Source organism: Oryctolagus cuniculus, chromosome 18 (genome assembly GCF_051225735.1).
Source record: "Oryctolagus cuniculus isolate XC-2025 breed Fujian yellow rabbit chromosome 18, ASM5122573v1, whole genome shotgun sequence".
Lineage (NCBI taxonomy): Eukaryota > Metazoa > Chordata > Mammalia > Lagomorpha > Leporidae > Oryctolagus > Oryctolagus cuniculus.
The window spans coordinates 51,647,924-51,675,675 of NC_142884.1; the positions used below are offsets into that span (position 1 = coordinate 51,647,924).

The 27,752-nt window shown below is 46.8% G+C and overlaps 1 protein-coding gene across 5 annotated transcripts in view; it reads right to left on the reverse strand.

Moving 5' to 3' along the window:
- Window positions 1-3,409: 3,409 nt before the first annotated feature.
- CSNK2A2 (casein kinase 2 alpha 2) overlaps window positions 3,410-27,752 on the reverse strand; it is a 39,385-nt gene continuing 15,042 nt past the window's right edge. For 3 of the 5 annotated variants that reach the window (XM_051846823.3, XM_089319726.1, XM_089319725.1), the window contains 9 exons: window positions 26,386-26,436; window positions 18,876-18,935; window positions 15,578-15,661; window positions 14,678-14,788; window positions 14,314-14,415; window positions 13,227-13,327; window positions 12,316-12,464; window positions 9,296-9,389; window positions 3,410-3,818 (listed from right to left, as the gene is read on the reverse strand). In XM_051846823.3, the coding sequence (XP_051702783.1) occupies window positions 9,313-9,389; window positions 12,316-12,464; window positions 13,227-13,327; window positions 14,314-14,415; window positions 14,678-14,788; window positions 15,578-15,661; window positions 18,876-18,935; window positions 26,386-26,436 (735 nt within the window). In that variant the 3' untranslated portion in view covers window positions 3,410-3,818; window positions 9,296-9,312. Of the gene's footprint in view, window positions 3,819-4,908; window positions 9,390-12,315; window positions 12,465-13,226; window positions 13,328-14,313; window positions 14,416-14,677; window positions 14,789-15,577; window positions 15,662-18,875; window positions 18,936-26,385; window positions 26,437-27,752 lie in introns of those variants that run through there. The other 2 variants (XM_051846824.3, XM_089319727.1) reach the window with 2 other exon arrangements.

Genomic DNA, 27,752 nt, shown 5'->3' on the forward strand with positions numbered 1-27,752 from the left:
GGTCTCCCATGCAGGTGCAGGGGCCCAAGAGAAAGGGTTTTTTTGTTTGTTTGTTTTTTGTTTTGTTTTTTTTTGTTTTTGTTTTTTTTTTTTTTTTTTGACAGGCAGAGTGGACAGTGAGAGAGACAGAGAGAAAGGTCTTCCTTTGCCGTTGGTTCATCCTCCAATGGCCACCGCGGCCAGTGCGCTGCGGCCAGCCCATCGCGCTGATCCGAAGGCAGGAGCCAGGTGCTTCTCCTGGTCTCCCATGGGGTGCAGGGCCCAAGCACTTGGGCCATCCTCCACTGCACTCCCGGGCCACAGCAGAGAGCTGGCCTGGAAGAAGGGCAACCGGGACAGAATCCGGCGCCCTGACCGGGACTAGAACCCGGTGTGGCGGGGCCACAAGGCGGAGGATTAGCCTACTGAGCCGCGGCGCCGGCGAGAAAGGTTTTTAAATCAAATATTGAACTATCAAAGTTCAGAGTTGGACATTTTAAGACGTTTAATTCCAATTATCATTTTCAATTTTCTTAAGTCAGAGCCCATATTTCTGTTTGTTTCAACTTATTTCTGGAGGCCCACAGGCCGCGGGCACCATGCCCCAGTGCCTGACAGGAGTCCTGCAAGTGTCCCAGGACCGAAGTCACTGCACGGCAAGGGACAGCGTGGAAGGCCCCTTCTTCAGAATTGCAGCTGTCCTGCCCAAGTCATGTGGCACAGCAGCTCCTGTCTGAGACTTTATCCCACACACACTGCCTAGTGCAGGGGCCGGCGTCGTGGCGTAGTATGTCCAACCTCTGCCTGTGACGCAGCCAGCACCCTCTGTGGGCGATGGTTTGAGTCCTGGCTGCTCCACTTCCCATCCAGCTCCCTGTTAACGCCTCTGGGAAAGCAGTAGAAGATGGCCCAAGTGCTTGGGCTGCTGCACCCATGTGGGAGACCCAGGAGAAGCTTCAGGCTCCTGGCTTCAGCCTGGCAGCCCCAGCTGTTGGGATCATTTGAAGGGTGAACCAGCAGATGGAAGATCTCTCCCTCTCTGTCTCTCCTCCTAACTCTGTCAAATTTTTTTTAAAAAGTAATGGCCGTGGCTCAACAGGCTAATCCTCCGCCTGCGGCACTGGCACTCCCGATTCTAGTCCCAGTCGGGGCGCCAGATTCTGTCCCGGTTGCCCCTCTTCCAGGCCAGCTCTCTGCTGTGGCCCGGGAGTGCAGTGGAGGATGGCCCAAGTGCTTGGGCCCTGCACCCGCACAGGAGACCAGGAAAAGCACCTGGCTCCTGGCTTCAGATCAGCGCGGTACACCGGCCGCGGCGGCCATTGGAGGGTGAGCCAACGGCAAAAGGAAGACCTTTTTCTCTTTCTCTCACTGTCCATTCTGCCTGTCAAAAAAAAAAAAAAAAAAAAAAATTAAAAAAAAAAAGTAATGGAGGTGGCAAAAAGGTTTCATTCCAAATACTACATCTTACCTGAAAAAAAAAAAAAAAATGTATGTGCAAATGTGTTCCTTGCAGCCATACCAGTAGTAATATTGAAACACAAGAAACAACCCGGGGCCAGTGCTGTGGCACAGCGGGTTAATGCCCTGGCCTGAAGTGCCGGCATCCCATATGGGTGCCGGTTCGAGACCCGGCTGCTTCACTTCCAATCCAGCTCTCTGCTGTGGCCTGGGAAAGCAGTAGAAGATGGCCCAAGTCCTTGGGCCCCTGCACCCGTGTGGGAGACCTGGAAGAAGCTCCTGGCTCCAGATTGGCGCAGCTCCAGCCGTTGCAGAGTTGGGGAGTGAACTATTGTACGGAAGACCTCTCTCTCTCTGCCTCTCCTTTCTCTGTAACTCTGACTTCCAAATAAATAAATAAAAAAAAATAAATCTTTAAAAAAAAAAACCCAGCACCCATTGACAAAGGATTGCTTCAACTCTGGTACACCACACAATGGAGCGCCACACAGCCCCGGAGAGGTGGCAGCTCCAGCCATCCGTGTCAACACGGGACGATTCCTGCAACTGAATGAAGTCACAAGTTGCAGAGAGAGAATGTATACTCTGGTTACATTTCTGTAAAAATGAAAATCATTCTAATTAAGAAATGCTAGTAAATGCATAGGGAGAAAATGAGAAGATACACACAAGTTCAGCAGGGGTTACCCCCAAGGGAGGCAAAGAGCTTGTGTGTGTGCATTGTGTGTGTGTATGAGGTGCTGGGGCAGGAATTTCATTAATTACATTTTTGTTCTACGACAAGCGTATGTTCTTAGTTTAGTAACCAGGGAAATCCAGGATTAAACCACCAAACAAACGAGATGTGAAGATGTGAGCTGACATTCTGAACATCCAAGCGTATTGTGGACAGAGCTGCAGCAGGTCCTTGGGTCAGTGGGCTTCTTGTCCCCATCTCTCAACGTCAAAACCACTAACTCCTCCTTTCCCTTCCTTCTGCAACTACACCTCCACTCCTCCCCACCCCCGTCTTCTACAACATCCAAGATTATTTGATGTGCTTCAGAGGCTTCTGGGAAATAAGACTTCCTCAGGGGGAAGCTAGAGAGAGCTCTGGTTTCAGAAAATGGGGGGACGGGTAGCTGGATGGGCCACTGGATGGACCCAGCATTCCAAATTCTGCAGGCATCTAAAAAATCCCAAACCAATCAACTCTCTGTCTGGCGACCTCAAACAGCAGTGGGTCAACAGAGGAGGTGCAGGCCCGTCACGTGGACAAATGCCAACATCCCAGCAAGGTGTCTTGTTGTCCCAGATATCCAGGGGATCAAGGGGAATGTGCAGAGCCTGGAGCCAAAAAGGGCTGTTTAAGAGCCAGCTTGAGGCAACCAGGCTGGTGATGGAGCCAGGAAGTACCAGGTCTACCTGCTCTGTGTGGCACTGGCCTCACAACTCTGGTGTCCAGCGGGGACTCAGTTCCAAGATGCCACCTCAGGAACTGAACATCGTGACATCACAGTAGCACCAGAAAGGGCCTCTTTGCTTCTGGCCTTGCCCGGCCTTCAAAAACTACACGTCCTCGCTTTGGCTTGAGTCGTTCAGAGGAAGCAGTGGAAGAGCAAGGGAGGCGGAGTGACTGCCCCCTGCTGCAGGACGCAACCAGCCTCCAGGCTGTACTTCTGGAACGGGGTGTTGGGGTTGGGGGACAGGATTGGAAGACGGGATGAACCAGGGAGCCACGGCAGGAGGCAGTAAAGGGGGAGACGACCCCGGTTCACTGAGGGCCACTTACTGTTCCCGACTGGGAGGTTTGCCCGCTCCCCGGGACTGGCTCACTCCCCACACCTTCCCACTCAGCAGCTCTGTGCAAAGTGTCCTTCTAACCGGCCCTCCTCTGGCTAGAACACGGCACAAATGCGCTTCTGGGCCACTCGGTCCTCTGGGATGCAGGTCTCAGTGAATGGCTGCTTCCGCACTGAAAACTCTCCATGCGTTTCTTTTAAAACCTTTTATTCAATAATATATACTTTTAAAATAAAATGTTAACTGCCCGCCATGCCATATATTGTCCCCACTCCCCCGCTGCGGCATCTGTGGTGCGCTGGCAGAACAGACGGCCACGGGACGGGACAACAGGAACCGACCATTCTGCACACCCTTCACAATTCCCATGCTTCTGGGTCAGGAGGGAGTCAACAGGAAGCCAAAGGCATGTGAACCTTTTACATTCGGAAGTGAGGTTTGATATACGGTGGTGGGCTGCCCTTCGCTTGGTCTGGTTCGTGCTCGCCAAACCTGCCACCGTTTTGTCTGCTCACGGAACGTGATCTCTCTACACACCTTAAGACGTTGGATTTGGTTCTTGTTCTGCTTATGGAAAAGTGGGAGGAACTGCAACAGACCTGGGGAAAGAGACGGGGGGGAGGGGAAAGACGGCGTTAATCGATCGGACCCTCTGGGAGACGCCCCCACTTGTGTGGGGCTCCCTTCTCTTGAAGAGGCCTGAGGACAGACTGCAAGCTTGCCTTTCCCTGCCACTTGGTGGTTTTCGGTTCCAAGCAGCACCCTCTCCCCAGCACCCGAGCACAGGCCGACCTCACAGCCTTCTGCCAGCTCAGCAAGGCGCTCTGGGCCTCCTGCCTCTTCTCTTGGGTCCAGGTGCTGACGTGGAAGCCTTGGAGCCCCCTGACCACTCTGCGCATGCCAAGCTACAAGTTCAGCAGCCCAAGTCTAGGTCCCCCTCACACCTGATCCCATCTGAGAACGTCTTGGGCAAAGCATCAATGACTTCGTACTGATTCAGAGCAAAAAGGTCCACTAACAGAGCGTGAAAGGAACTACCCTCGGCATCAGGAGGCTGACAGTGCGGCCTGAAAACTCCACTTCTCCTTCCACGTCTGGTCCTGCAAAGAATGTGCTGAGATGCCAGCAGCGGAATTCTAGAAGTGTCTCCCAGATTGGGACAATACTAAAAGGAAGGACCTGAATCATTCCACGACTTGGGCAAAGAAAGGGTTCCACGCCTACATAGTGCACAGCTAAGAAGTTACTGTGTGTGCCTTAAGGCACTTCAATCCATTTCCAAGGGGCCAACTCCTCTGGGGGGATGAGAAGGAAGCACACCAGACACACCACTGTTGGCCAAACAGTGGGCCTGCAAGGGCACACACGTGTTCCAAGGAACAGGAGCAGGGAGACATGTGCATCAATACAGAGCACTGGGCCACAAGTTACAGTCACGCAACAAAGGCAATCCCAAGCAGCGGTTGTCTGAGTGGTGTGGTCCAGCACCACACACCAGAGTAACCCCGCAACTCTGCTCGCCCCACTCCCGCGAGAGCAAAGCCCTCCCACCACGGTGAGGAGCCTCGACCACCAGGCTGGCCTCTATGCAGCTCAATTATCCCGCCCATCCCCCCTGTCCCCCAAGACACAGGAAATTCAAGTTAAGGTCCTCATAGCAACGGTTTGTCTTTCACTTGGGAAGGCCAGTTATTGTCAACATTTTTATTTATGAAAACAGGATTTAACATGGCATTTTTCTTCCCTCTAAGGGCAGCAGCACAGAAGTCACACATCGGTCGTCCAGGGATACAAAGAGGCGGCCAACGGTGTCTCAAGTAGTCACTTGTAAAGGATCACAACCCACGCAGTGTGGCTCTTCTGCCAACAGAAGGCTCCACGGTTCTTGAAGCTTATCCAAACTTTCCACTGGATGTCAAGATTTCTGTCCCAAACTCTTGTTAGTTATCATTTACAGCAAGAAGAGCCAGCAAGTGAAAAACTGTTAATTTATTGATTCAAAGTTGTATTTCGTTTTTAAAAACAATCCCCAATACATGCAGTTCAGGGTTAAGTATCACATTTGTAGCACACTGTTGAGTCTCAACACAGACGGAGGCATCACCTGCACAACCCCATCTCCTTTCCCGCCAGCCTCTACAACGCCTGGCTGGGAGTGTGGTCGCTAACATCCACACAGCTCAAAACCGCACCACCAGTTCTCTGGTCCCAGTGTTTCCCTGCCACCTGCCCTCCTCCCTACCCCATTCTCGAGCTAACTTTAAAGGCAGGACATTACCCAGTTTCAATTCATTAAGCTCACTTGCTTTAAAAAGTTTAATTCATTCAACTTTGGCTTCTCCGTGTGCTCGTGTGGCCCCCGCCTGCTCTTGCTGTTGGAAGGGTTCCAGTTTAAATGATGGCGACTCTTGTCAGTTATCATCCACTCATTCATTTGTAGGAGGGAAGTTTACCTTTCCCTGTGGGTGTCCATGAAGTAACACAAGTTCCTAAATAAATCATCTAATCTGAACTGGCATTAAAGGAAACTGTTAACTGGGCTCTCTTAAGAGTTACATCAATGCATATATAAAAATTCCTGCAACTGTTGCTTGTGTCCCCACATAGTTTTGCTTCTCTCCTCATCACTGCAGCACCTGGGAGAACCTAAGTCATTTCCCTGAGTAGCACAGACCCACAGCACCCAGGTCCCCCTCTGGGACTCAGCACCTGACTCCTGAGCACCACCTTCCAGTCCCACTGGAACCACTCCAGGGCGCAGGGGGTGTTCCAGGACATGGACTCGGGCCTTCTAATTTTAGCCCCACAGGAAGTGTTTCCTCCTCCAGATCTACCTTCAGGTCTTTTTTCTTATTGGTTCCTTTTAACTACACCTGCTCTTGGTCACTCTCCACACCCAGGGACTAGGTGCTCTCCTCGGCCTCTCATCAAGCAATCCGAGTACCTTCCTGTGTGCTGGAGAACACACTGTGAGTACAGATGCACTGGACAATGTCTGGAGCCTCCCCAGGCCAGCACTGGCACTTCTCTAATGGGTAAAACACCCGGGAATGCTTGGTCTGCCTTACGTACTCAACAGCTTCTCCCTACCCGGAGAGGGGACAGGAGCAAGGCCAGCTGACGGGACCCAGGGGAGCACGAACTGCCGCAGATGCACATGGCACGGACTGCGGCACAGTTCCACTCACACCGTGGGGTTTCGCCGCTGAAGCAAACCTTGCAGTTGTGCTCGCCTGTGGCCAGCCAGCGGCGCTCTACCCATCTGGATTAGGCACGGGAACCTTTGTTCTTACCCTGCCAGCTCTATGTTCTTGAACATAGGCAGTACCTGAGATGACAGTGTAACACTACCCTGTTCCCCATGTTTTTTGCTTTTCTTTAGGAAATAATTAAGTCCTTATCATAGGCACTTTAACCTGTTATAAGGTAACGAAGCAAACAACAATTACTGAGATGAGCTTAAGAAAATATGAACTGAACTGGATAATGAGTGGGTAAATTCACCACAGTTTAGTCTAAAAATAAGACTAGACTTACACTCCCAGTCTCTTTCTCCCTCTCTCTCTCTCCCTCTCTCTGTCTCTCTCTCTCTCTCTCTCTCACACACACACACACACACCCCACCCACACCCCTCCACACATCCTTTTGGAAGGTCTGAAGGCTACCTCCTAACCCAGTTAAACCCTATAAAATCTCAGGGGAGCTGGGTTCATCTGGAGACAAAATGGTTTTGAAGACAGGTAAAAGGGAAAGCCTGGATTAGACTCCCTTCATTCTGGGGAAGGCCAGCCTAGCTGTGAAGACCAGACCGGGGAGGGAGTGAGCATTTCACACCCAGTTACTCTCTCAGTCTAAGGCATGGCAAGAGGTCGAAAGAACAGGTGCTGGAGAAGTAAACTGTGCTGAACAAGGAGGAACCACTCCTGTGTCACAGCTGCAGTTACAAGGACGAGCGGCTTGGCTGTGTCTGCGCCAATGTCATGGCCAAAGGAGAGGGGAGGAGGAGGTCACTCTGCTTCTCCAGATGCCTTTACTGCTTCTGGGGACCCAAGTGGGCGGGGGGAGCAGGGGACAGAAAGGGTTACTGCTTCCCCAAGACCTCCCGAGTAGGCTCCTGCCTGGTCCAGACAACTTGCAAAATAAAAAATGCAGGGGGGAGGGGAGGAGGTGCTAAAGGAGACAAGAGGCAGGGGAGCAGGAAAGATACCCGGTGCCTGTGCGGGCGCACCTGAAGGCTTCTGATCCCCAACACGCTGAGTCTGGCTGCCTGACACGTATCGGCAGCTTCAGCCGAGAGCGCCCATCTTATTTTTGATTTGCAGGTAGAACAAACATTTACGTTAATATTCAGAATGTGCAAGGCTGTTAGGCAGCACTGATATGAGAACCTTAACAATGTATTTCCTGGCTTCGGGATCTTTTTATATTTTTTAATCCGTAAACTCAACTCTACAGTAAGAGAAGAGTTTCATTTGCATTTTAAGTTTCCATAAACCAAACAACAAAAATAGAATCTACATTTAGAGATAGGACCTGCTACCAATACGATTTTATTTGAATATGGAATGTAAACAGATGTTTCAAACAAACAATCTAACCTTATAAAAACGTATGGCATTATTGAATGGTTAATAGAGAAGTCCTAGAGTGTGACTGGGGGGGACACCTCCAGCACTAGCTCTAGCCTAGGTGTTAGGTCCCCAGAGCTGCAATACGGCTCTGCAGCTGGGGCAAAGGGACCAATGGCAAGCCGCGCTCACGGAAAGGTAAGCCCCCAAATGCTATCAGCCCTATCACTTTTTTAAAACAAAGTCTACTTCCTTTGCTAACGTGAAGGTTGAGTTAGCACGGTGAATCAAACGAAAGCTTTAACACTTGCCCCAGGGGCACTCCCTCCTTCCCCAAGCCCCTGTACATGCGTCTCCTCTCAGGCGCCTGAGTTACGGGATGGCCTTGCCCACACAACGCCAGTACCTGCATGCCAGAAAGACTGATCATCGCCATCACATTCACGTATCACACATCAGAGCTGACAAATGCACAGTACCCCGATTACAGCCAGAAACCTTCTCGTAGGGGTAAAAGGAAAAGGGGGTAGAAATTGGCAGTACATTTTTTTTCAGTTAAATCTTTCCTGAAAAATTCTAATAGGATATTTTTCTCTTTCCCCGATCAGCCTGAAAACTGACTTTCCAGTTTTAGTTATGGTTCTGAACAAAAAGGTCTTTGTTTCACAGGTGCATTAAAATAGGTGTACACACTGGGACGTGCTGGGAACGGGGAGATTTTCCTTCCTTAGAAGGCTGTGTGGGGGGGAAAAAGCCAAACAACAAAAAAAATAGCAACAAGATTTTATGGTTAGGAAAATCCAAAAGGGTTGCAGTGCGCTCCCAGTGACGCACTCGGCGTGGAACTTTTGAGACCCATGGACCTGCTCACGGCATCAGATTTAAAGGGATGCCTTCTGACACCAGAGGGGACTCTTGTGAAAGCGAGTGATGAACAGCACATGTAGAGGAAAACTGCAGGGATGGGAGACATTTCCTGGAGAGCTCATGGCATAAAAAAAAAAAAAAATACATAAAACATGGATTTGTAAAAGAGTTAAAAAAAATACTGTCACTGTTTTAATATCTCTTTCTCGTACATGAGGCTGGTGTGGCAGTACAGACTGCTGACGTTTGCTAAACTGGAGCCTGACTTCTCGTCAAAGGAAACCCAGACCACAATGGAATAGATAGGAAGTCAGATATTCAGAGCTTGTTGATTGCACGGGTTAACTCCACAGTGCTGTCCTGTGAACTAAGGGAATGTACAACAACTCCGAGTTTCTCATCTCCCATGCATTCCAGCGGCAGAGTGCCCTCAGATCCTGAACTACGTGCAGGGCCAGGCCGCGACGGCAGCTCCCTGCCGACTAGTACTGGGGAGTTGCTTTCTTTTTGACAGGCTTTTAGGTCTTTATTCTTCTTTTTAGAAGGAATGATTGGAATTTCTTTTTATCACACTGTAGTTTTCCTTCAAGATTTGTGTTGGGTTGGTTGATTTTATTGGCAAGCATCAATGCCAAATTACCCGTCGCTCTCCCGTCTTCATCGTGCTGCCGTGAGACCACTGGAGAGCACAGCATTATCTGCACAAGGCTGGGACTGCTCCTTCACCACAGGGTCTGCAAGAAAGCAGGGTCAAGGTCAGCAGGGCCAGGGCTGGGGAGGGCAGCCAAGCCCTCGGCGGAGACACAGCCTCACAAGCAAGGCGGGTCAGCCGCGTGCCCGAGCGGAGTGCACATCACACACATGGAAACCAGACGTGGAGCAGTGACCGGGGCCCTGTTCTTGTAGCCAGCTCTTACACTTCCTCAAAGCACAGGCTCAACCGCTGGGACACACGGAACCCCCACTTACCATTGTTCAAGAGGTCTACTAATCTCATGTTACTTGCTTTGAATACTAACCCTAATTTCTTCAAACCCCAGACAATAAGCCGTTCAGAGGAAATGGTGAATAACAAGAGCCATTAGGAGTCTATCAGTCTCGGGGCTGGCACTGCGGTGCAGCGGGTTAATGCCCTGGCCTTGAAGTGCCGGCATCCCATATGGGCGCCAGTTCTAGTCCCGGCTGCTCCTCTTCCAATCCAGCTCTCTACTATGGCCTGGGAAAGCAGTACAGGATGGCCCAGGTCCTTGGGCCCCTGCACTCGTGTGGGAGACCCGGAAGAACTGGCTCTTGGCTTTGGATCTGCGCAGCTCTGGCCACTGCGGCCAATTGGGGAGTGAACCATTGGGGAGAGAAGACCTCTCCCTCTCTGCCTCTCTCCTCTCTGTGTAACTCTTTCAAATAAAAATAAATAAATCTTTAAAAAAAAAAAAAAGCAGCAGCAGTAGTTTAAAATTTTCTGAATTGAAGTTTGGAATGGATTCAGAAAAGGAGACCGTGAATGGCACGTTACAGACATCGGTCTAGCGAGCTAGCTCAACGGGAGAGGAGCTCCGTGCCAGGCCTGGGGCGCGGGAGGACGGCAAGCTGCACTTGTCTGAGGGCGGGAAGGCAGACGGTTAGACCTTCTAAAATCTGCTTTCTCCTGATGTGTAAGGGCCAGAGGTTCAAGACCAGAGCAACAAATTCTTCAGGCAGGGATTTTATCTCTGGAGGGAAGAACGAAGCTGGAAAGACAGCACATCAGTCAAGCAGCCAGTGAAAATGATGAAAGCTTCCACTTCGACTCAGAGAATGACTGAGCCACTCATGTAAGCTCCCTGTCTCCAGTCTCCTCCCTGACTAGGCTGTTACCCCAAAAGTGAATCTTCTGAGCAAAGTTCATTTGAAACACTCTACCAACAGCAAGAGCCACCTGTATAAAATGAATGCACAGGGCTGGTGCTGTGGCGTAGCAGGTAAAGCCTGTGCCTCTAGTGCCACCATCCCATAAGGGTGCAGGTTCAAGTCCTGGCTGCTCCACTTCTGATCCAGCTCTCTGCTTTGGCCTGGGAAAGCAGTGGAAGATGGCCCAAGTCCCTAGGCCCCTGCACTCGCGTGGAAGACCCGGAAGAAGCTCCTGGCTCCTGGCTTCGGATCCGTGCAGCTCCGGCCATTGCAGCCAATTAGGGAGTGAACCAGCGGATGGAAGACCTCTCTCCCTGCCTTTCTTTCTCTCTCTGTATAACTCTTTCAAATAATAAAAAAAACTGAATGCACACAAACTTCTGAGGTGCCAGTCAGATCAGGTAGATTTCAGTGAGCTGTTGCCATACCTGCTTTCCTTTTCCTCAAATTTCATTTGTCATTTCTTTGCCTTTTTTTTTTTTTTAAAGATTATTTTATTTTATTTATTTGAAAGATGTAGTACAGAAGAGACAAGAGACATCTTCCATATACTGGTTCACTCCCCAAATGGGCTGCAATGGCCAGGGCGGGGCCAGATGAGCCAGGAGCCAGAAGCCTCATCCAGGTCTCCCACGTGGATGCAGAGGCCCAAGGACTTGGGCCATCCTCTGCTGCTTTCCCAGGTGTATAGCAGGGAGCTGGATCAGAAGCAGAGCAGCCTGGACTTGAATCAGTACTCATATGGGTTACCAGCTCTGCAGGCAGTGGCTTAACCTGTTATGTCAACTCCAGCCCCTATTTATTCTCTTCTTTAAAAATATACTACAGTGGGGCTGGTGCTGTGGTGCATCAGGGTAAGGCCACAGCCTGCTGCACCGGCATCCCATATGAGCACTGGTTTGAGTCCTTGTTGCTCCACTTCCAATCCAGCTCCCTGCTAATGTGCCTGGGAAAGCAGCGAAGGATGGCCCAATTCCTTGGGCCCCTGCACTCACAGGGAGACCAAGAAGTTCCTGGCTTCAGATTGGCTCAACTCTGGCCACTGCAGACATTTGGGGAGTAAACCAGCGGATGGAAGACCTCTTTCTTTATGTCTACTATAACTTTGTCAAATAAATAAAATAAATCTTAAAAAAAATATATTATAGTTACTTACTTTTGACTAATCATTAGCTTTAATTTTTTAAACAAATTTATATATTTTATTTTTTTAAATATGGAGACAGACCGAGATTTTCCATGTACTGGTTCATGCCCCAAATGCCTACAAAAGCTAGGTCTGGGCCAGGCCCAAGCCAAGAGCTCAATTTGGGTGGCAGAGACAGAAGTACTTGAGTCATTGTCTGTGGCCTCTCAGGGTACACATTAGCTGAAACCTGGAATACGAAGGTGAGGCAGGGAACTCAAATCCTGGCACCCTGATACATACAGGATGTGCGTGCCAAACGCTCACCTCTAATTACTTGCTTCTTAATGTATATGTCTGAAAACAAATTTTTACATCTTTGTGATCTATTAATTGAGGGGTTAGGAAACTGTCAAATAGACTGCACCCAAGGGAGCTCCAGCTTGTGAACAAGCAAATACTTCTGGGGATCAAGAAACCAATTTGCAAAGTTGTCTCAGCTGTCTAGGACAGCTGTCTAGGACAGTCAAACTGCAACAATCTAATCCAAAGAGCCAGAATGCCTCTGAGTGGTCTCAAAGATAAAGGGGGAAAGATTTTTCCTTGAGTGAAAGATAAACCCCGGACCCCAGTCCCTGGTGACTCACAGAAGTACGGGTGCTCCATGGCCTCTTTAGCGGTCAGTCTCTGTTGATGGTCGTATCGCAGGAGTTTGTCCAGAAGATCTAGGGCCTCAGGGCTGACAAGGTGTCTGTTTTCACTATGGATAAAGTTCTCCCAGCGTTTCCGGGAATGTCTGACAAGAAAAAGGAAGCATTGGTACTCTTAGACCATGACTCAGAATACCAATGAGAGTACAAGAGCCCTCACCTATTAGGGCCAAAGTCAACAAAATCATGGAACCCTGGGCTCATTACGATCCTGCTACATCTCATTTTCACGGGTGCCCACCCTGCCCCCCACTGTCATATTATAGCATCATGACACAAAACAGTGCCCTGGGATTCAAAAGAACTAGTCAAAATCTCAAAATTTTATTTAGAATTTGTAACCTTTCTCAGTAATCTTTTATGCCCCAGGCGGTTATTCTGAGTTATATTTACTGGTCAGGAGACATATTTAGAGACTAACCTCAGAAACACAAAAATTCCAAAAAATATACTGTTTATTGGAAACTGTCAAACTTTTCAACATGATGGCATTGCACCTGGAAATTCAAATATGCTATAGAGAACACAGAAAATCTAATAATCTCTTATTCAAAGAACAATCACAGCTTTCTAAGATTGCCATTAAAATAAACACATGCTGTACCAGAAAGTTTTCTCTAACACTATGATTTTATTTTCTATCTTCTATCCAAACACAAGTTATATCCTGAAGAAATTAAATGATTAGAAGATACATATCACGCCCAAGTTATCTCAAAATACACATGGGGAAAAAAAAGAGCATTTCACTTTTGATACAAGTAGGAAGGGGAAAGAAAGTGATTTTGGCTAACCTTCCCGCTTCCAAAATGGGGTGAGGTCAACCCCCCCCCCCCCCCCTTACTTACTGTCCCAGGATATCATTGAAGTGTGGATCTAGGTCTATGTGATACTTCTTCAGATACCCATACAGCTCATCGGTACCCAGAACCTTGGCAATCCGAACAAGCTGAAACATAAAACAAGCTGACCAAATCACTGAGCACAGCACTCGGACTGCAAGTCTGTGAGGACACAGGACCAGCGGAGCCAGAAGACTCCGCACCACCAGGCCTCCAGATTTGAGTCTAATGTGGACTGACAAATCCAAGAACATGAGGTCCACACAAATGCCTGTCACCCTACTGGAAGCTCATGATCACGGGAGCATCAATCTAGAATCTGCTGTTAGTAGACAAGGAGGGCCCCAATTGCTTCATAAAATCACTTGGCAAGTGTAGCACAGAGGATATCATCTGTCTCTGTAACCAGAGAGAAGATTCTGAGACATTCTTTACCTTGAAGAAACGTTTATATGCAGACATTGCTATTTAGTGAGTAGCTCAAAAATAGCATTCCTCACTAAGGACATTATTTTTTTTTTAAATATGTATTTATTTATATATTTATTTGGAAGAGAGAGAGAGAGAGAGATCGATTGATCCATTGATCTCTCTTCCTTCCACTGGTTCACTCCCAAATGGCTGCAAAGGCCAGGCAGGAGCCAGGAGCCTGGAACTCTGGTCTCCCAGGTGGGTACAGGGGCCCGAGTACTTGGGCCACCTTCCAGTGTTTTCCCAGGCACATTAGCAGAGAGCTGGATCAGAAGTAGAGCACTGTGGCCTAGTGGGTTGGGCTGCAAAGGCCGGCATCCCCATTTAGGGGTTGGTTTATGTCCTGGCCGCTCCACTTCTGATCCAGCTTCCTGCCGATGTGCCTGGGAAAGCAAGATGGCCTAAGTACTCGGGCCCCTACCATCCACATGGGAGATCCAGATGAAGGTCCTGGTTTTGGCCTGACCCAGCCCTGACTGTTGCAGCAATCTGGGGAGTGAACCCGTGGACATATAGCAGGTATAGCCAGCAGCAGCTTAAACCACTACACTGCAGCAACAGTCCAGACGTCCTTTTCTTGGCATTCAGCCCCAGCAGACAGAAGTGGATGGCGTCCGCTCACCTGGTCATAGTTGTCCTGCCCGTGGAAGAAAGGCTCCTTTCGGAAGATCATGCTTGCCAGCATGCAGCCCAAACTCCACATGTCCAGGCTGTAATCATACATCTGAGGCAATAACGATCAACAGTGTCAGAAACCCGCTTCTCTGCTAAGCATCTCTTATCTGCGTTTACAGATTATTTAAGAACTGAAAGCTTGCCTCTCCTCATATAAAAAAAGTACCCGAAAAAAATCTGCAAGTTGCTTTTGGGGGGTTAGAATAATGGCTGGGTTCTGGAAGGACCTAAACTGACTAAATAAACAGCAAAGAGGGAAAGCCCCAAAGAAGTTTAAAAATAACCCCAAGAAGCTCTACTAACAAGTTTACCTGATAGTCCACAAGGAGCTCTGGTCCCTTGAAATACCTCGAGGCTACACGAACATTATACTCCTGAGCAGGATGATAGAACTCTGCCAGGCCCCAGTCTATCAGTCGTAGCTGCAAACACGACAGGAGTAGAACGCGTGAGAGGAGGATTTCCAGGCGCCAGTGCCAGAGAACAAGGCTTCATCACACAGGCAATGATTATATGGCCACAAACAAAATGTGAGCAGGTGCACTCGTTAAAAAATTAGTTTCAGCAGCTGTCTAAAAGGTCCCTTCTAGAGCAGAACACCTGGAGTTTTTTTTTTTTTTTTTTTTTGCTGTTGTTAATTTAAATTACCCTGGCTCACCACTCTCTCCAGATAACAGAACTCAATGTTCACAGTACTTCCATGTGTAACATATTTCCCCCACATTCGTGGCGTTCATTATAAGCTCCAGGCATAACTGCAAGGGGTGGGGACACTGCCCCATCCCAAGACTGAAGCACTGCTCTCACTTGTCATTAATCGACTACTAGCTGATCCATTTACTCACCATCAGCGACAACCAGAGCTGGCTATCAAAAACAGGAGAGACCCAAGGGTATGTTTAAGGCCAGGCAGATTGGTCTGAGGGTCACTGAGAAGCAAAGCAGAAACCACCATCTGTAGTTTCTGAGACCCTCGGGAAAACTATGACCAAAATAAACAAGCGATAACAGGGTCCTCCGGCTACTTTCCTTGTGTACTGTTGCTATGCAAAGCAGAAACCAACATTGGAAGGGGAAGAAGTAAGAGTAATTAACACAAGTCCATCAAAGAAAAGAGCACGGTCTCCAGAAACCACCGTGGTCGTGGAGAGCCTCCGGGTCTGCCCTACGCCTTCTGATTCGGGCTTGCCACTGCCTGGCGGTAATGGTACCTTTTTCTGTTGGTGATCTATCATGACATTGTGAGGTTTCACATCCCTGTGCATGATTCCCTTGCTGTGGCAGTAATCCAGAGCCTATTAGGTAAGAAAGCACAGAGAAAAGTAAGCAAACCCTCAACCACCCTCCAATGCAAGCATATGCTCATTAGTGACACCTTGACTTGAATACAATATCCCAAAGTGGGCTCAATGCCTGTAATCAACAAGGGAAAACAAGCTTCCAAAGGCACCCCTGGCTCTCTGTGCACACCACGGCTGGCAGCTGGTGGGAAGAGGGCTCTGGAAGGAACATCAAGGGCTATGAGGAAGGTGTCTTTTAAAAGGTAGAAGAAACCAGATCTGGAAACCCCACTGGAGTCGCCTCTCACAGTGGTTCAAAGGATAAGCCAGAATGCACGTGCACATGGACAATGACGTGCAAATACATCTTTCAACATGGCTTGTCTTTTAGACAAGTGTCCGCATGTGTGTTCCAGATCAACAAGCATTAGTATTTTCCTAAAATACAACTGCTGAGTCACTTGGCCTTTGTATTATTACTCAAGGAGAAAAGAGCTTCCTTTATTTGATACAGATAGGGTGTTTACGTATGCAAGTCAGTGTTTCAGAAAATTCAGAGTTGTGCTACCATCACTTTTCCATTAGCCCCAAATTTCTGTTTAGCAGAATCCTTGACCTCTACCCACAAGATGCCAGTAGTACCCCTCCCACGCTAACAACCACAAACAGTTCCAGGTATTGCCAGATGTGCCCTGAGCAGCAAACCTGAGCCGGCTATTTTAGAAGACACTGCATGGACATCTTCACGTTGGAAACCAGGGAATGTTCCCTAGTATCTGCATCCCAGGAATGAGCTCCTCTAGTCTGTATCAAATTCTGCTTCCCCGCCCTCCAAAAAAACATATAAAATACACACTGCTTTTTATTGGAAGATCAAGAATTGGCAGTGCTAAACTATGGTGACAGAAGAACACCATCCTCAGGGAAGGGGACATGAAGAGGAAGGCACAACGGAAGCCCTCAGGTTTGTTCATAATATTCTCCACCAGCCCCGTGGCACCGTCTACAAGCATGGAAATACTCCACACCTTCGCTCTGCCGTGCTTCACAGCAGCTAACACCACCCGAGGCCACTGAGCTTCTGAGTGCGGCTACTGTGGGTAAGATCGGAGTTCTAACTTCACTTCGGCAGCTACCTCTGGGAAGCAGCTACGATATCAGACAAGGCAAGTACTATATCAGACAAGTAGATCTGGGTGACGCTTTACACAAGCAAAATTTAAAAAATACATTCCAGATTTATTCACTTCCCCTCCTCCTTCAATTCTGTTTTTTCTTTGTTTTCTAACACTTGTCAAAGATCCCAGCTCAGGAAGGCACACCTGCCTGAATCTGTGTCAAGGATCAGACTCTGCTGCAGGCCCCAGCAAGTCACTGAGCGATCATCACCCAGCAGCCACGACCTCGGTGAAAAGCGACATTTTCAACCAAGTTAAATATTTTCTCTTCCTCACCCTCACTGCTCCCTGTAAACACCACCATGGTTATCAAACACTGACTGGTATTTCACCTAGACTTTGCCCAAAGGAACAAACCAACTAGGACCACAATACCTGGGAGGAAAACTAAAGGCTGAATAAATACAGGAGGGTAACTAATCCTCTTGTCAAGTTCACCAATCAGACTCTCTGTGGAGGTACTGACATGCTTTGACATTCCTTGAGGAATTACTTCGGTTTTAAAACCTGGTACAGTTTGTGACCACTGGCATAAAAGATGCTTCTCGGGTTTCATCTGGGCTCCTGTCCTCACCAGCAGACCGAGTATGCCCCGCAGCCTCCAAGCAGGGAGATTAGACACGGAGCAGCTGCATGGCCAGCTTGTGAAGAGCTGCGCCACTGTGATGTCTTTGCCTGATCCAAGGGTGAATGTTAAGGTTATAGAACTGCTACCTTTGGCGCTACCTGACTTGAAAACAACCAAGTGTGAGATGCGGGGTGCACTCTCCTGGGGAAAGCTCCTGGGCTTCTCCGGGATGCACCTCCAGGAAGGGAGCTGCCTCACTGTTCAGTGCTGCAAACCTCATCCACTCGAGGCTTCAAATCCAGTTTGGAGAGGACAGGGGAAAAGGCAGGTCCTAAGTCAAGCTCCGCCTCTTCTGCTCCTCTGTTCTTACTGACAAAGACCTCAGACTTAGTGTGAACACTTCTCTAATGACGAGTGGTTAGAAGCGCTCGTAAGAACGAGATTCATTTCTTAGAGCTGCTGTTCAAATTCCCATTCCTCAAAGCCCAGCCCTGACAGCCTGATAACTTCAGTATCTTAGTCCGAGATCCACAATTGTAAAACAGTGTGCAATATCATATACTAATACCTACATTTCTGAGCGGAATCCACAGCTCGCGGCAGGCTCTTAGTCATCCATGATCCTAAAAAGCTAGAACTTACTGATCTGTTCTACTTTATAAACCTTTTTCGAATTCTTCATCTAGGCATTTACCTGGACAGACTAAAAAGATCACTCCTCTATCAATCAGTACTATCTTCAGTGCCATAGCGCCTGAAATTAGGAACTCTCCTAGAAGGTCTACTAGCCAGGGGTGGCAGGAGGGAAGAGTGACTGTCTCACACAGGAGAAAACCAGCGGCACATGCTGCCATCCTACACCTCACTGTTACCTTCACCACCATCAACAAGTGGAGTTTATTTCTTCACTCTTAAGACGGGGTGGCCACGGGACTTGCTTTGCCAATAAGGTACTGGCAAACAAGACACAAGAGAGGGTTGAGCTCTGTACCTCTCTTGTTGCTAGGGAGCCCAGGAGCACCCTGGGAGGCAGCCTGGAGATTCATCTCCCAGATGATGAAACCTCAGCTATCCCAGCTGCCCCAGACATGTGAACAAGGCCACCCTAGACCACCCTGTCCCAGTCAGGTCAACAGTTTACTTACCCAACTATGAAAAACAATGAATTATTTAAGTCATTACGTCTGGGATGATCTGTTATACAGAGAAAACTACTAGTAAGCCTGAGAAAATCCAAAGGCTAGCCAGGGCTAAGGGGTCCCAGTCTGTGGTGTACCGTCCCTGTGACCCCCCACTCAGCCACCTTCCCCAGTCCCACTGCAAAGTGTCTACATGAAGAAGACACAACAGAACCCTCAAGAGGCTAAAGACACCTAAGTTCTCTGGGTATCAAGAAACACTCTGCGGCAGTACTATTTGTCCCCTCAAAAACTCCTCCCTGAGTAAACAAGTCTGAAAAATTCAGTTCATAAATGCCACTTACTTTAAGTAGTTCATACATATAAAACCGGATATCAAAGTCTGTGAGGATCTGGTAGAGTTGCTGAAACAGATTTCAGAAAACAGAAAGTTAATTTAGTCTTATTGCATTCTATCATCCCAAGTGTTGGTCATTCGCTGTAAAATTACTTAGTGCTTACGTTACTAAGAAATCTCATGACTTTTTACCATCTAACCTGGAATAAATGGGTACAAAGATTACAAATGAGGATGCAGTATTTCAATCTTCAGGAAGAGAGAAAAAAACCAAGCCTACATGGACCTTTTCTATTTAATGCTCTGCATGAACATGTATACAAAATTACTTTATTGTGAGTCTGAGCTATCCAACTGTCCCCATATTTTTTTAAGATTTATTTCACTGGGGCTGGTACTGTGGTGTAGAAAGTTCAGCCTCTGCCTGCAGTGCTGGCATCCATATGGGCACCAGTTCAAGTACCAGCTACTCCACTTCTGATCTGCTCCCTGCTAATGGCCCAGGAAAGCAGTGGAAGATGGCCCAAGTGTACCAAGTGTTTGGGCTCCTGCCACTTACATGGGAGACCTGGAAAAAGCTCTGGGCTCCTGGCTTTGGTCTGGCCTAGCCCTGGCTGTTGTGGCCATCTGGGGAGTGAACCAGCAGATGGAAGATCTCTGCCTTTCAAATAAATAAATAAATAAATACTTTTAAAAATTCATTTATTTATTCATTACAGAGAGATTGACAGACACACTTTTCATCTGCTGCTTTATTCCTCAAATTCCAAGAACTCAATCTGGGTTTCCCATGTGGGTGGCAGGAACTCATGCAGTACTTGGGTCATCATCTACTGCCTCCCAAGCTCATTAGCAGGAATATGGATTGAACAGGACTAGCTGGGACTTGAATTAATGCTCCGATATGGGGTGTAGGCATCCCAAGCGATGGCTTAACCCAATGTATTGCAGTACCCACCGTCCTGACACTCATACGACATGTAAACAAATTAGCTCTACTGTGGCACCAGTGTATTTTGAAGATCTGAGTGTATAGTTAAACTCTGAAGAACTTCCATCTCATGATAAATTCACAGTAAGGCAGGTTGTTGGCGGGAAAAAAAAAAAAAAAATGAGGAAAATGAGGTGCCAATGAGGTACATCTGGAAATGGCAAGAGACTTTCCAAAAACCTGTGTGTTCCCCAAATTAAATTCCAGGCTAGAAAAAAGGTAACATTCCATTAAGACCAACTGTGGCTTGAAAGCTAATCAAAAAGGAGTGATGGGACAAACATTTGGCGTTTAGACAGCTACGACACTGCTTGGGGGGAGGTGTCAGCATTGCGGCACGGTGCTTAAGCCACTGCCTGAGACAACGGCATCCCATATGGGTGCTGGTTTGGGGATCGGCTGCTCCACTTCCTATCCAGCTCTCTGGTTTTGGCCTGGGAAAGGCAGAAGGTGGCCCAAGTGCTTGGGCTCCTGCACCCACATGGGAGACCCGGAAGAAGCTCTGGGCTCCTGGCTTTGGCCTGGCCTACCCCTGGCTGTTGTGGCCATTTGGGGAATGAACCAGCAGAGTGAGATCTGTCTCTCCTCTTATAACTCTGCCTTTCAAATAAATAAAAAATAAATGACATTAAAAAAATGCATCACTAACCCGTGTCAGAAATTATACTATTATCTTTGATAGTCAGTCAATTGCAAGTAAATCCCTTCACTCATTAAGCAAGCACTGCTTTCCATAAAATCAAACATCTCTTGTTCCTCTCCTCGAGGAAAGACCAAGCAGAGTTGGCAATGTCTCCAAGAAGCACAAAAGGGAGAAAAGAAAACTACACCTTCATAGTCTCAAAACTACAAACACGATAGAGAAGCAACAAATTAAAACGCAGCCTCACAAATACGTGTGGAGGAACAGGCAGCGGGGATGCAAGGAGACAAAAGGCACTTGCAAGCAGGTACTGCTTTATCTTTTGGATCCGTGCAAATACATCACCTGTGCAAAAAGGGCTTTTTTTTTTTTTTTTTTTTTAAATAAAAGCATCCTATTTTCTGAGAACCATTTAACATTTTCTAAGAACATCAGGACTTAGCTTCTTCTTCAAATTTCTCTTTTTTTTGACAGGTAGAGTTAGACAGTGAGAGAGAGAGAGAGACAGAGTGAAAGGTCTTCCTTCTGTTGGTTCACTCCCCAAATGGCCGCCATGGCCAGTGTGCTGCACCAATCCGAAGCCAGGAGGCAAGTGCTTCTCCTGGTCTCCCATGCAGGTGCAGGGCCCAAGCACTTGGGCCATCCTCCACTGCACTCCCTGGCCACAGCAGAGCGCTGGACTGGAAGAGAAGCAACCGGGACAGAACCAGCACCCCAACCAGGACTACAACCCGGGGTGCCGGCGCCACAGGCAGAGGATTAGCTTAGTGAGCTGCGGCACTGGCCCAAGTTTCTCTTTCTATGTAAGAATACTCCTCCCTCCCAGCTTACTAAAAACCTGATTTCATCAGCTTCAGACAGCTGCTAGCTCAGGGCATGGCAGGCCGGCACACCAGTGGGGTCTGGAAGCTGCTCCACACTAGGGGCCAATGCTAGCTGGGGCTGAACTGCATTCTGGGAGAACAGCATAGATAAGCCTCCATTGGCAACCACACAATTAAGGAGATCAGGTGCAGAACTGCATTTCACTGAACTTCAAGTCAACAAACAGCCCACAAAAGATGAAAGATCGAATTTTTGACCCTCAGAGGGCTGGAACAGTTTATCTCCAGAAAACCAATAGGGGCTATTTTATTTGGACTTTTATCTATGGAATGCTTTCCTGTCTTATCATGTGGTATCAACACCAATCATGTGTGCAACAGCATAAGGCATAAAAACAAATGTCCTTGGATTGCCAACGTACTATTTCAAGCTATTCCACCAGTGTCAATTGTACTTAACACAAAAGACACAGCTGTATAACACTGTTTAGGCCTAGTTCCACTGCAAAGTTGTTCACCTTCACATCTCAGGAACTCTGGGTACGAGACAACCAGACTACACCTGAACATTCAGTCATCTGGGCCTAACATGTAGAGCTTTCCAGGGACAACAGTTGGGATCTTTCAACTTTTGTAGCTCTGTTCACCGTGGTCCTCACCACAGTTGTGTCTATCATCTCCAGGCTCTGTCTGACACCTTCATTCTTCCCTCTGCAGTCTCCATGCCCCCATCTGGAATACCCTCCTCCTCTTCCTCAACTCAAAGTCAAACCCAATCCATCCCGCCCGGACCCCTTTCTGCAGAGCTGACAGTAGTCTTTCTTTTCTCTGAACCCCCAGGCCATTTGCTCTTCATCTGGGGTGTTCACAGGACACGGAAGATACCAGTGCCCCTAGAGTTAACATTTCTCACTCAGGTATTGGCAATGCTGCGAAGTACTCCGTTGAAAACAAGGGGCTCCTTCATTTGACTTAGGTGCTGAAGTCTTGTGGCCACGTACAACACCAAGGGTCCCCAGGTCCCCACTTTTTCCACACTGAACTCTCCAACCACATTCTAAGTCCTTGTGCAGAGAACAGCATATGCTTTGCCTACTCCACACCCCTAGGGCACCTCTCTGCCTCACACACTTGCATCATGCTCACCGGTCAATGGAACAAAATAGAAACTGTCTTCCAAGACAACACAACACGAGCCCAGGACAAATCAGAAACAGAGGGGCCGCACTGCGGCACGGTGGGTTAAACTGCCACCTGTGACATCAGCATCCCACACTGGAGCACCGTTCAAGCACTAGCTATTCTGCTTTTGATCCAGCTCCCTGCTACTGTGCCTGGGAAGTAGTTGAAAATGGCTCAACCACTTGGGCCCCTGCTACCCATGTGGGAGAATCAGATGGAATTCTAGACTCCTGGCTTCGCCTGGCCCAGGCCTGATCATCGCAACTATTTGAGGAGTGAACCAGTGGATGGAAGAGCTTGCTCACTCTCTACCATTCTGCCTTTCAAATAAATAAAATAAATAAAAAAAAAATCAGAAAAATGGGGCCAGCACTGTGACACAGCCACTGCCTGCAGAGCTGGCATCCCATATGGGTGCTGGTTCAAGTTCCGGCTGCTCCACTTCAGATCCAGCTCTCTGCCGTGGCTTGGGAAAGCAGTAGAAGACAGCCCAAGTCCTTGGGCCCCTGCACTCGCGTAAGAAGAGCCGGAGGAAGCTCCTGGATCCTGGCTTCAGATTGGCACAGCTCCAGCCGTTGTGACTAATTGGAGAGTGAACCAGTGGATGGAAGACCTCTCTCTCTGCCTCTTTCTCGCTCTGTGTAACTCTTTCAAATGGATAAATAAATCTTAAAAAAAAAAATCAGAAAAGAGAGACTTCAAAAGAACCAGTTTCCCTCCATTCTGCTTAACAAACCAACTGAAAAATGTTGGTGGGAAGTTAGCTTTGCTTACATGTTCATAAATTACATGACTTACCAGAAACATGAAAAACAAAACAAAGAAACCCAAGTCTATGCTTCCCGGAAGATTGCTCCTCTTCCAATCCAGCTCTCTGCTTATGGCCTGAGAAAGCAGTGAAGAATGCCCAAGTGCTTAGGCCCCTGCACCCACGTGGGAGCTCCTAATTTCAGATAAGCCTGGCTCTGGCCATTGTGGCCAGATTGAATGAGCTGACTTTAAAGAAGTTAGGGAGAAAAACAGTGAAAGTTGAAGGAAGAAAAATAATTAACTTAAGAGCAGAAACACAATGAACTGAAAACTCATAAAAACAGGAGCTGCGCAAACTCAAAAGCTGGTTCTTTGAAGGATTAAAAATGACCGCTAACAAGATGATTTAAACTGGAAAGATAAAGAAAAAAAAAGGGAAACAAAGCAAAGGTTCAAGTAATTTAGGAAAGCAAGGGGCTGGTGCAGTGGTACAGTGGGTAAAGCTGTGGCCTGCAGTGCCGGCATCCCACATGGGCATTGGTTCAACTCCCTGCTAATGGCCTGGAAAAGAAGTGGAAGATGGCGCAAGTGCTTGGGCCCCTGCACCCACATGGGAGACAGCACTGAAGCTCCTGGCTTCTGCCTGACCCAATTCCAGCCATCTGGGTAGTGAACCAGTGTATGGAAGATCTTTCTCTACCTCTGCCTCTGTTTCTCGGAAACTCTTGGAAATAAAATAATCTTAAAAAAAAAAAAAAAAAAAAAAGATTTAAAAAAGCCTAACCACGTACTAGCATGACTAGCATGTAAATCATGAAGAGAATTCTATTAACAGCTTTGTGCCAATAAAATTCCAAGTGAATTACTCTAGAAATACTTATTATCCAAATAGACTCAAAAGAAGATAAAAACTTGCATAAACCCTTCTTAGTATGCTTTAAATTTATTGATCTATTTATTTGAGATAGAAAATTCTCATCTGTTAGTTCACTCTGCAATAGAGCCAAGAACTCAATCCACTGACTCAACAGACCAAAAAAACCTGAAAATTCCACCAACAGCAAAGTGGTCCTAAAGCAAGAGCTGCAAACTAAAACCAGAGAAAGCCTCAGGAACCGGTAAGCCTCAATGTTGCTGCGAGAGAACAGACCTGAAAACAGAGAAATTAAGTGAAAGTCACATCCACACCCCACAGCTCTCCTTAGCAGTCAGGTTCACTGCGGGGAGCAGCACCCTCAAACAGGAGACGGCATTCAAGAACCTCGCCTTTTCAAACAACTGTAGCAGAGACAAACAACAAAAACACACACAAAGAAAGGAATTTGGAAGAAAAGTACAGAAAAGGAATGAAAGAGAAAAATATAATATTCTCAACAAGAAAATACAAGCTATTACATAAACCATGAAAGAACACGACACTATTTTTAAAAGCTCACAGGCCAAAATGGAGTTCTTAGATGTGAAGTCTAACATTCGAATGAGTTCCAGAAATTGAGAAAAAAGAAGAAAGGAGAGAAAATCAAAAAACCTTAAAAGTACTTTTCCAAAATGGAGGGACATGAGTTTTTAGATCAAAAAAGCCCAGCAAGGATCCAGAGCACAAGATGAAAGGGACCCACATGAGGGCGCATCGCTGTGAAATTTCACAAGACTGGAAATGAAGGGAAAACCTTTAAGGCTTTCAGAAAAAGAAAAAAAAGGGGGGGGGGGAATCACATAAAATGAATCTGTAGTGGCTTCAGGGGTAATACTGGAATAACCTCTTCAAAATTAAGGAAATTTTGAATTATAACCTAGAACTTTACACCGAAGCACATATGCAAATTGAGGGGATAAAATAAAGATGTTTTCAGATATGCAACCCTTATAAAACATGAATTTCCAAACCCTTTAAAGGAGCTACTAGAACATGCAAGCCTGCTTCAAAATATTTCCTTGAGGGTTAAGATTCCAAACAAATGATATGTACCCCAGGGAACTGGAAGTCCTGCTAACTGATCTCCAGCACGTAAAACAGGGCAGCTGTCTGTCAGTTAAAGTGACAAAATGCTGAAGTGGAAGTTTTCATGTGTGGCTACATAACTGGAGAATGGGGTACAGGCACGTGAAACCTGGGCACTCACATGATGACACTCCACCACCACCAGCTTTTGAACTTGTGCATTAGGAAAACATCTGGTCTCAATGAGGGCTGTCTAGTTCTCAGACATACACACACATTCCACCACGCACACCTGGATGTTGGCGATTCACACCATCAGCTGCAAAGCACTGTTACGCCACTGAATGAAGACACTTAGATCCCACTTTGTAACATTCACTAGTGATTCCAACTGTAAGAAGTCACATTAACAGGAAAATGTCACATTTAGGAAATGCTATCTGTACACAGACCTTGCTACTTACTGCTTAAGTCAAAGTAACTTTGTGCTCATTTATCACTAATTAACCTCAAGGCTAAGGATGCAGTGTTTATTTTACCCAAAAGCATCCCTCCTGATACAAGCATCTCTGAACCGATCTGGTTTTGTGCCCAGCTCCAATGCTTACAAAATCCTAACTCTTTCACTGATGGAGTTAAAAATCACTCAAGTGTCCTCTGAATGCCCCTAAAAATCACCATCGCTATTTTGTTTTCATATTAGTTTTCAAATTATGGCCTAAAAAGGAGTTTCTATCAGGTCTCTATGCCTACCCCCAACAACTGTCACAAGTTAAGTGTTCAGTATTCAAACAACTACTAAAACAAATTCATAAAACCTAGCTTAGTAATCCTACCTCTAAAGGAACACTTCAAAATTTAATATACATTCTAAGTATAAAATGTAAACCCAGAATAAGGAGCAAATCTTAACTAGTTTATCATTTGCTTTGTTCACGGTGTACATAATCACATATGTTCATTCTCTGACAGCTTGAATCCAAGGTATTGCTTCTTTTCCTAAGAATTCTGTATCAGTTTATCTCTTCCCACGAGCAATGTTATATTTATCACAAAAATCAAAGTTAACATCTACTTTAAAGATACGGTGTCCAAAACAAGAGTATTACATACAGCATCAATGGCACTTAACAAAACCTCCTCACCTCCCAATAATCCCACGTCAGAAGGAAAAGGTATACGCACCTTAAAATCTGTATTATTGATATATTCAAATACCAAAGCTGGTGTCTTTGACTGTAAGAAAGAATACCAATGCTTGTAAGTACTCAAATAATGAAAAATACAATTTGATTCTGTCACAATGGTCCACTTCCAAATCCCACTTAGATGAAAAAGGGGATTCACTCAGCAGGGACACATTCCCTGCTAACGTTTTTACTTTTACGTTTTACATTGTATGTGGAGAATTCACCTCAAAATCACTGGGAATGGTGGGAAGCAGGGAAATGGGCAGGGGTACACAGGAAACAAAGCTGGCAGCAGGCTGATCAACCCCCACCACTGGGTGACATGTGTGGGAGGTTCAATACATTATTCACTTAGTTTTGCAATGGTTGAAACTTTTCATGATAAAATTTTTTAAAAAGATACACATTCTGAACAGCCTATCACTGGCCTTGACCAACCTGTTAATGGTTATCTGAAGAGTTACACTCTGCAGTGTTCGTCTGAAAACTCTAAGAGGAGTGACACATTTCATCTTTGTGTCACAAAACAAGCATCTGACAGAATTATCATAGGTCATAGGTCTTGGGAGCCTATTGTAAGTCTTTTCAGGATCCAGAATGAAAATGTTTATTACATTATCACCAAACTACATTGTGAAATTACTCCGCTAAAGAGTGTCTCCCTTACAAGCAGACATGTTCCCCCAAAACCATATATAATCAAGTACTTTTAAAGCACTACGATCTTTAGCAGGAGTTTTAGTTTAGTAGGAGCAGAATGTTCAATCTCTGTATTATCAAGTTCAGGTGGGTACTTGCGATGCCTGCATCCCATGTTTAAGTGTTCCAGCTCTACTCCCAACTCCAACTTCCTGCTAGTGTGCACCCTGGGAGGCTTCAAGTGATGGCTCAAGTACTTGGGTCCCTGCCACCCACACACATGGGAACCTGCACTGAGTCTCCTGGGCCTTTAAGGAGTGTACCAGCAGATGTCTGTGTTGTGTCTGCCCCTCTGCCTCTCAAATAAAATATAAAATACAATAATGCTAACTGTCAGTGATAAGCTTTCAAAATCTGAAGAAAAGCAAAAAAAAAAAAAAAAAAAAACTTGGAAATCTTCATTGCTGACAACTTTTGCTAAGGCACTAGAAGTTTCCTACGAAATAGGCCACATGCAGGCTTGCAGATCTTTGTGAGGACAACAAGAGCCCCAGCAGTAGCCATGATCAAATAAATCTGTCTTTTGTGGGCCCTAACTATAAGGGTTTCTTCAAGACCAGTACATCTCTCTAGACTACAGACTACATCTGATACTCTAAAAGCCAAGGGGTGATGGTTCCCTGTTGATTTTATTCATTGCAATTTACTTGTCTTATGTGTCAT